This window comes from Onychostoma macrolepis, chromosome 21 (genome assembly GCF_012432095.1).
Source record: "Onychostoma macrolepis isolate SWU-2019 chromosome 21, ASM1243209v1, whole genome shotgun sequence".
Classification (NCBI taxonomy): Eukaryota; Metazoa; Chordata; class Actinopteri; order Cypriniformes; family Cyprinidae; genus Onychostoma; species Onychostoma macrolepis.
This window is the reverse complement of record NC_081175.1, coordinates 26,188,062-26,197,324: the sequence shown is the minus strand read 5'-3', so window position 1 is coordinate 26,197,324 and position 9,263 is coordinate 26,188,062. Positions and strand designations below refer to the sequence as shown.

General features: G+C 36.0%; 2 protein-coding genes across 7 annotated transcripts; one reads left to right on the top strand and one right to left on the bottom strand.

Moving 5' to 3' along the window:
* Nucleotides 1-2,717: 2,717 nt before the first annotated feature.
* Nucleotides 2,718-4,985, bottom strand: rpl28 (ribosomal protein L28). Of its 2 annotated transcripts, none has more exons than XM_058757587.1 (5): nt 4,926-4,985; nt 4,219-4,312; nt 3,468-3,591; nt 3,089-3,207; nt 2,718-2,857 (listed from the first exon to the last, which is right to left on the bottom strand). In XM_058757587.1, the coding sequence occupies exons 2-5, from the start codon at nt 4,300-4,302 to the stop codon at nt 2,768-2,770; spliced, it is 417 nt and encodes a 138-aa protein (XP_058613570.1). In that variant the 5' UTR covers nt 4,303-4,312; nt 4,926-4,985; the 3' UTR covers nt 2,718-2,767. The 2 variants fall into 2 exon arrangements, with proteins under 2 accessions (XP_058613570.1, XP_058613571.1); XM_058757588.1 differs by lacking the exon at nt 4,926-4,985 and adding an exon at nt 4,852-4,876.
* A 245-nt stretch (nt 4,986-5,230) lies between these two features.
* Nucleotides 5,231-9,114, top strand: LOC131528461 (uncharacterized). Of its 5 annotated transcripts, XR_009267850.1 has the most exons (9): nt 5,231-5,428; nt 5,527-5,848; nt 5,998-6,109; nt 6,299-6,411; nt 6,500-6,599; nt 7,827-7,948; nt 8,038-8,132; nt 8,286-8,561; nt 8,803-9,114. XR_009267850.1 is itself a non-coding variant. In XM_058757583.1 (8 exons), the coding sequence occupies exons 2-8, from the start codon at nt 5,758-5,760 to the stop codon at nt 8,851-8,853; spliced, it is 684 nt and encodes a 227-aa protein (XP_058613566.1). In that variant the 5' UTR covers nt 5,231-5,428; nt 5,527-5,757; the 3' UTR covers nt 8,854-9,114. The 5 variants fall into 5 exon arrangements, 4 of the variants coding, with proteins under 4 accessions (XP_058613566.1, XP_058613569.1, XP_058613568.1 ...); XM_058757583.1 differs by lacking the exon at nt 8,286-8,561; XM_058757586.1 differs by lacking the exon at nt 8,803-9,114 and having other exon boundaries at nt 8,423-8,796.
* The last annotated feature ends 149 nt before the right edge of the window (nt 9,115-9,263 follow it).

The window sequence follows — 9,263 nt, the reverse complement described above, 5'->3', positions numbered from 1 at the left end:
AAATACACAGACTATTTTCCTGACTAGAGAACACTAGTGAGATCTATTCAAAACACTGTTACAAAAACCTCCTTTTGGGAAACAGGAAACAAATTATAAGTCAATGTCTGTTACAGTATACAGTATAAATAGAGTTGTGCAGATACAGTAACACTCACCAATAAACTTTAAGAAAAGTTTACTTTCATTACACTTCTGTAAAGTGATCCTACAGTAGATGAAAAGCACTAGAAGAGAAAAGTTCAAAGACCAAACAACTGAATATACAGTAAACACACATTGGACTATAATGTCAGTTACTGTGAATAAATAAATAAATAAATAAATAAATTCATTCATTCATTCATTCAGCATCCTCAGCCAAATAGCATTACAGTATTGGTAGTATCCTTATTTGTTATAGCGGTTTCTTAGTCTTCTGAAAAAAGACTTATCTGCCTCCCCTAGACAGACAACTCTCAGTTCTGCAAAAATAGAGTAGATGTAAGGACTACTTGGCTACAAATCATTTCAACAGTAATGAGTTTGAGGGTGTACAACATGTGCTACATTATTTACTGTACATAGACTAATGAAAGTTCTCTCATCTGAAGTACTGCTGCTATGTACTGTAATTATATTGTATGTGTCAGTAGTATTGAGACCTTGTAGATGAGCCTGTAGGCCATCTTCCCTCACGGTCAGTCCATGCAGAAGAACACGGTCAACTATAGTGCTTTGTATTTCATCAGGAACAAACAACCTTTGACCTCATCCCCTTAATTTTTTCTTTTCTCCTCCTATTCCTCTTTGTCTCCCACTACCAGGATTCATTTTCCAAAACACATAATCACTTGTGCTCCTGTGCATATCATCCTGAGATTCTGACCTGTGTGTCATCAGTTTTGCTACTGAATGTTCACACATGGATAAACATGTGCTGTTTGTGTTCATGTTTTGATTCTTGAGTTAATTATATTGTGTGTTTGTGTTTTCTAAATGAGAACATGGTTAAACCTGTGCAAAATGATGCTGTTCTTGTGTAGAGTTTTGCAGAAAACACTGAGCAAATTGGAACATGTGTGCAAATGTGTTAAAAGTTTTGAGAAACATGTCTTTGTTTTGAGAACTGTATGAATGGTTTGGAAAAATGGGCCAAATGAATCAGTTACAGTGTGTTAGCAATCGAGAAAAACTGTAAAAATGTCAATCTTGCCCAAATTGTTATATCTCCTGGTAGAGCAGATCCAGGTTTTAAAATCTGGTCAATTCAAGGTATTAGTAAGGTGTCTGGTCTCTATAATGAAGGAAACTTTATGTCCTTTGAAGAAATCAGGACAAGGTTTGGAATTCCGCAAAAACACTTTTTCAAATATTTGCAATTGCGTAGCTTCATTCTATCAAGACCAGGCCAAAGTCTGGTTGAGCCTCCTCTTTCTACTTTGAAAAATATTACACTTAACTGTTTGAAAGGTAGAGGTCAGGTGTCTGTGTTGTATAAACAGTTTGTGGCCAAATCTAAAGAATGATTTAATGACAGACTTCAAGCATGGCGGTCTGACCTGCAGGCTGATATAACTGAGGAAGAGTGGCAAATAACATGTTTAAAAGCCCAAACTCAGACAATGAGTACCCATCTGAGACTGCTTCAGTATAAATGGTTGAGTAGACAATATATTGCTCCAGTTAAGTTACATCACTTCAACCCGAATATTCCTGATATAATATTCAATATTTTACCCCAAAAACAATTAACTTTAGTACATTTCCACATACAATGGAATACAGTTAATTGTTTTTGGGGTAAAATATTGAATATTATAAGTCAAATCATTGGTAAAGCAATTCCTCTTGATCCCAGGTTGTGTGCATTACATATTTGTCCTCTGAACTTTAACATTAACAAACATGAAAGACTGTTAATGCTGTTTGCTGGAAGCTAAACGTGTAATTGCATGTTCTTAGAAAAAAGAAGAAAGCCCTGGGGATGACCTCATGCCTTGCCTTAGAAAAGATTACCTATTTTTTGAAAAACCAACTTCATGTATTTTGGTCCATCTGGAAAACGTTCTATGATTTTTTGGAGAGTCTAGATGGTGACTCTTTTGTGGAATTGATGGACATTGAAATTATATAGACAAGTATGTTATTGCTGTAATTTTTTTTTTTTTTTTAAGGGTATTGAGTTCATTGTGTATTATTTATTTTTATTCAGTTATAATTAAAAAATGTAACTGTTGTCTTAACCTGTATGACAATCTTTGAAAAAAAATTGTTAAAAAAAAAACCCATTTATGCAAGATTCATACACCTTCATGTAAGGAAAGAAGCAAAAGGAAAAGTCACTCTGCAACACATACCAAAAAGTAATATAAGCATGAAGCATCAAGTTCAATCCGCAAAGGGGTTTAATGCTTTAGCTTGACTTAAGTATGCCATTAAATGTTGAAGTAATGGCAAAAAATCCTGATAATCCATTCATCTGCATTTAGCATTGTTTAGATAAAATGCATAAGCATTTTTACCTGATGGTGCCCTTGTTTTTTTGCATAAGCATGAACTTTAAGCCACCATTTAGGCCCATCCAAAACTGATAAACTGTTGCTCTGCTTCATTCACTGAAATGCCCACAAGTAACAGGGGAGAAAAACCTGTTGAATATGCATACTTGCTTCACAAGTAACCAGAGGTACAATGCATTGTGAGTAGACTGATACAAATGAGACCTGGAGATAAAAAACTTTGACCAAAAGAGCTTTATTAAGTCAAAACTTTTATATGCAACTATTTATGAACTCTTGGGAGCCCTGGAGCGCTTCTTCCGCACCACCACAGGCTTCTGACTCCTCAGGATGGCGCTAACGCGTCTCAGAGCAGCCTGGAAGACAGAGACGGAGCAGCAGTCATCTACTGAACAAGTGCGTTAACTCCATAGTTGATTTGAATGTAACAGCATGCTTTCACTTTGGAGTCTTAAACCTCTTGAACATTACATAGAAACAATGAACAGAGTTTGAAAGTATTTCCTACAAGCAAAAGGTGTTCTACAACCAAAAACTAAACCATAAAATGTATGTTCAAAAGAGGGTTCTGGGCTGTGTGAACTCACCATGCGCAGGTCCCTCCTGTATTTATTTTTGCGGATGATGTTCCTCACGCTGGCGAGGGTGGCACGAGAGTTCTTGTTGACTGTGATCTTCTCATAGGAGGTGGCAGGTTTGCACTGACCTGAAACACATGCATGCTTTTAACTTCTAAAGAACACCAGCAGACGTTTAAAAGCAGATTCAGAGCAGACACGTCTAGATTAATGGCTGATTTCAGAAATAAATCACATTGCTGCGTCCTCCTCCGGCTTGAGGCTTACAGCATTTGATTCCAAAACAAATATGCAATCTTACAGCATCCTACTACTATGCAACCTGAAATTCATTGAGCTTCGATAGTGTGTAAAGTCTGAATCCCTGAACCTGTAAGTGCGCACTCACCTGCACGTTTCTTCAGGATGACGACCACACCTTTACCATCAGCGGCCGGCTCGATGCCAACGGTCTTGCGGTGAATGAGACCATTGAAGCGGAAAGCATTCCTGGCCTTCAGGTTATTTGGCTCCTGAAAGAGAGGAAGAATATTTGAGATCAGAAAGCAGTGATTTAATATGCAGCAAAACAAAACAAAAAAAGCTACATTTTCAGTCAAATGAGCAACGCAGAGGAACATTTGTTCGGACAGGGTCACAATCAACAGCTAAAAAAACACTGCAAATAAATGGATAATTGTGCATAGTTTGGATAAAGTGATAATGTATTTTTACCAAGGTTATTTCAGTAGAAATTCATGTCCCTTAATATAAAGTTGGTAAAATTACACAGATTTAAAGATAGATGGGTCATGACGTCCATTAGAAACTGGAAACAAAGTCATGTGTCAGGCTAGTAAATCATACTTTATGCATATTCATTTAATATTCCGGAACACAGCAGCTCATGAACAGCAACTTAAAAAATTTGAGAGATACACCAGGTGACAAGCACATATGGCTGGAAAAGAATTCTCAACTCCGCTTAATCCAAGCCTGCATCAATTCTCTTGAACCGCTTGAATTGAATTGCTTGAATTGTATTTTTGCATGCAACACTAGGAAATGCATAACACCAGCTTATTGATGTGTGACAAACAAAACCCAGTCAAGCCCCGTCTCAGAAGTGTCTTCAGCGTAGCTGAACAGTGGTGACTTACAGTGCTATAGGTCTGCTTGTTCCTCTTGATGAGAAAACTGGAGGCGTTCCTGATGACCATCCACTGCAGGTGAGGCGATGCCATGATGACGGTCCTGAATGCATGAATCAAAGCAACAAATACATACACAATCATATATTCAGACCATATTCAATAACAGACAGTTTACATCAAATGCATATCCATAAACTGCACTTGAATACATTAATTACAAAACATAAGTTTTCCTCTCTATATTTCTCCACTTGTTTTTGTTCCATGTTGTATTTTTGTTCAAATTTACGTTCCCCTGAATCTCATTAGATAGAGATAAATAACATATAGACGTTTAAAGACGAACAGAATTTGTGCATGTAATCCTGTCAAATCAAACTCAAAGCATAAAACCAGAGCTGTAAAATGGCACATAAACCTACTTACTAACATAAATGAAGCTCAGATTGTGAGAAAATCCTAACTTTATTTCTCAGTCTAGACTGATTTTCACCCCAACTTTACTCGACTCTCTCTCACTGAAGGCCTCGCTAAGCAACACCGGCAGCGTTTATAATGAAATTTCCTACTTTTTATTGTCACTAAACCAAAAGCTATATCTCATAAGCAGCTTATAACATATTCGACGCAGATATATACCCGTTCAATGCTGAAGCGTGCGTTATAAAGCGTTTAATCGAACGTTAAAAAGCAACACAAGACGACCACGTTACCTTTTCAGCAGAGGAAGAGCGAGGGAAAGGAAAGAGTTCCAGTTCCGCTGCAGCTTTCGTACTTTCTTACGCCTCTGTGAGAATTAGTCACTTAATCATTTACCTTCTATTTCAGACTATATAAAATGACGAAAATATGTTTAAGATGTCTTCTCGAATAGTTTTTTTTGGACATTTATCTACATTTTTTCTTTAAATATATATTTTAAACAGGACTATATGTTTTATGCACAGCGCGGAGGGAGACGAGGAGCGCAAGCCCTCAGTGGTGCAGTCGGTGTGCGTCATGCGCTCTGTGCGCTCTACGTCATTTTCATGCGTACTCTAACCAGAGCAACCCAGCTCAGAGATGTCTGCTGCTGTAAACACATTATAAGAAACAGTTTAGCGTGTGCTACTCCACTGTAGGAAATATAACGATGAGAGACGCCACCTTATTCAATCACTGAAGAAAGGAAAACATCATGACTTTACTTTATCAGGTCTATTATCGAAAACAGCTAGTAAGTTGTATGATGATATTATTAAATTTGTGAAAGAAAGTAAATTATATAAAAGAATATAGCGTTTTGATTGGTTTTTATGTTTATTTGCATTCAAGCAAATATCCTGATCCATACTCCATTCCAGTTGATGGCGGTAATGCACCAATAAGTTGCACCAATAAACACCAAAGAAGAAGAAGATGATGGAGTAAACACATTATTATGATTCCTATTCGGCCTCATTGAGGACAGTTAGATTATATAAATGACAGCGGAGTATAGACAGACGATATTATTATTCGTATGATTAAATAAGCAGTTAATCTTCATCATCCAATGCTGCAGTGATGGAGGAAGATGAAGATCTGGAGACTCTGGGAGAGAAACTGTATGAACTGATATATCCTAAATACACTGAGATGACACCTAAACTTACAGGTGATACAGAATCTATCTATCTATCTATCTATCTATCTATCTATCTATCTATCTATCTATCTATCTATCTATCTATCTATCTATCTATCTATCTATCTATCTATCTATCTATCTATCTATCTATCTATCTATATGTGTGATGTTTGCAGGAATGCTGTTGGAGTTGCCTGCTTCTGTTGTGTCTCAGATGTTGTTTGATGAAGCTCTGCTGAATAAAGCTCTGGAAAGAGCACAGACTGCTCTCATGTCACCTGACAACAGGTATCACACAGAGGTTTTTCAAAATTGAACTTAAAATGCAAAATAATGGCAGATTTGAGCATGTAATGTAGTGACATCACATGACAACAGTGTAAGGATACTTAAAATTTACTTAATGTTTCTAAATAAATGACCTTTTTCACATTTTAGGCGGTACACAATATAACCTCTGTAGTATTGTATTGCTAGTGAACCCGTGTCTCACACTGAAGATGCGGCATCTGCGTCCTCCGACTCTCTGGGTGAACAGCTGTATGACCTCATTGACCTCTACAACACTGGACACACACAGAAAATAACAGGTACATTTACTGACACGCTGCAAAAAAACACCAAATAAAAAAAAAAAAAATCAGTTGGAGTTGTAATGTTGCCATGACAAATATTCAGGCATGTTATTGGAGCAGAAGAAGGAGGCGGTGCTTCAGCTGCTGTCGGATCATTCGCTCCTCGAGGAACGAGTCAAGATCGCCCTGAAAACCTTGCAGGAGTAGGTGCCTTTGGATTTTTTGTCAGCAGCATTGAGTGAGTTTCAGAAGTTGGGATTCAAATGAATGTTGAGTTGGAATTCCTAAATTTCCTAAAAAAAATCCAACACAGCCTCTCAAAATTTCAGTGATTTTGACTGATTATTTTAAATTATTTTCAGTTCTGAATAATGCACAACCCAGTTTATTAGTGTTTGACAAACTCATATGTGACCCTGGACCACAAAACCAGTCTTAAGTGTCAATTTTCCCAAATTGAGATTTATACATCATCTGAAAGCTGAATAAATAAGCTTGTTAGGATTGGACAATATTTGGCTGAGATACAACTATTTGAAAATCTGGAATCTGAGGGTGCAAAAAAATCGAAATATTGAGAAAATCGCCTTTAAAGTTGTCCAAATGAAGTTCTTAGCAATGCATATTACTAATCAAAAATGATGTTTTGATATATTCACGGTAAGAAATTTACAAAATATCTTCATGGAACATGATCTTTACTTAATATCCTAATGATTTTTGGCATAAAAGAAAAATCTATCATTTTGACCCATACAATGTATTTTTGGCTATTGCTACAAATATACCCCAGCGACTTAAGACTGGTTTTGTGCTCCAGGGTCACATATTCATATTAGCAAGAATTAAAAAGATTACACAGCCCTGCATATTGAAAAAATTCACTGGTTTGCAAAAAAAAGGCATAACAATACCTAATTTAATAATGAGTTTAAAAATATCAATAAAAACTTTCCATCACATACAGTTCATCACAAAATACAATGTTTTTTAAATTAGATATATTTAATGAACTTGTAAAAATAACAAAATTGTTTACAAGTCAAAAGTTTGACAAAATAAAGTACTCAAAATTATATAATTCAGTTTACAATCTGCAAAGGTGTGGAAAAAGCGGAAATCAGGATTAGGCATAAAAATAATGTCTTCAGAATTATTTGTACATGTGAAAATTGAACAAATATTTGTAAACAAGCTCAGATTCAGAATCATGTCTTTGTGTCAGTTTTCTGCTGATTATACAAGACTTCTTGCTATGAAATGCATAACAGCAGGTTTTTTATGAGAAAGTGTGATGTGCTCGAGCAAAACAGACTATTTTTGGAAAATTAGTAAGAAACAAGTACTGGATTTCATTCAGCAAACCTGATGCAGTGTATTTGGAAAGTTTCAAACACGCAAGAAAGACCTGCTGTTTTTCTGCGGCTCAGGCAGGGTGAAGAGGGGACAGACGTGAGTGACGGCTCTGACAGAGAGGAAGTGGAATCCGTCGGAGAGACGCTTTTCAATGTTGTGCATCAGTTAGACCCCACCCACTGCGCTGACATCACTGGTGAGTTACTCAGCTCGGTTGAACACAGACTTGTTAACTTGAGATGTTTATGTGCACACTGTGTGATATGATGAATGTGTGAACATTAGGGATGCTGCTGGAAATGGATTCTGGAATGCTGAGACAGATTCTGTCCGACCGAAGCATGCTGGAAGATGCAGTTCAGAGAGCAAAAAGTGCACTGGTACTTTAACCAAATATACACACACTCCCAAGGCTTTATTGTAATTTGTGTACTTGCTATTAAAGTATGCATTTGTGCAAGCTTTTCAAACTAATATTCCTCACTTTTAGCTACAGAAGAGCTGTGAACAAATGTTTTTCTCTTTGTCCACAGGAGGGCAATCTAAGCCCAACACACTCAGAGATGTCAGAATGAAGCTGGGGGGGGTCTAAATTAGTCTTTTAGGTCTAAATTACTGTGCATTTTACTTGTATAATTCAAGACATTGTTTACATGGACTTCCTTTTTAGGATTTTTGACACTTTTATTGATATGGAGGAAGAGATTGTGAAGAAAGAAGGTGGAATTCCATCAGGCTGGATTTGAACCTGCTTTACCTGCACGAGCACCTCAGCTAAATGCGTCTAGAGCATGTGCATTAACCACTAGGTCGTGGCTTTTACATTCCAGATGCGGCTGCACATTTTTATGTGCACATTTACAATTTTAAAAAAATGATGTCATAATCAGCAGTTTGTAAATAAAGAATGCAAATTTTTTCTCTGTAGTTTTGTACGAGATTTATGTAAATTCTAAAAATATTACAGCCATGGAAATAAAAAAAAAAAATTAATTAAAAAAAAATTGGTTTTAAGAACAGGTTTTAATTGTATTTTCTCTCTCTTTCTAGATACTTCAGAAGAAATCAATACTTTTGTTCAGCAAGGATGCATTAAACTGATCAAAGGTGACAGTAAAGGCATTAATAATGATATAAAAGATTGTTTTACTTTCTATTCATGTCATCATATGACGCTAAATAATAATGAAGCTGAAAATTCAGTTTTGATGACAGGATTAAGTTACATTTTACAATACATTCAAATAGAAAACATTTTAAATTGCAATAATATTTCATAATATTACAGTTTTTACTGTATTTTTGATTAAATAAATGCAGCCTTGGTGAGCATGAGGAAAGTTTGAAAAATCTCACCAACCCCAAACCTTTGAATGGTGGAGTAGATGCACAAATAATTGATATCCATCAACAACTGTTTTAAATACTGATTCTTTTAAATTATCATGCATGCAGACCTAATATTAACCTTATAATGACCATATTATAAAATAATATTAAACCCTCAAGTA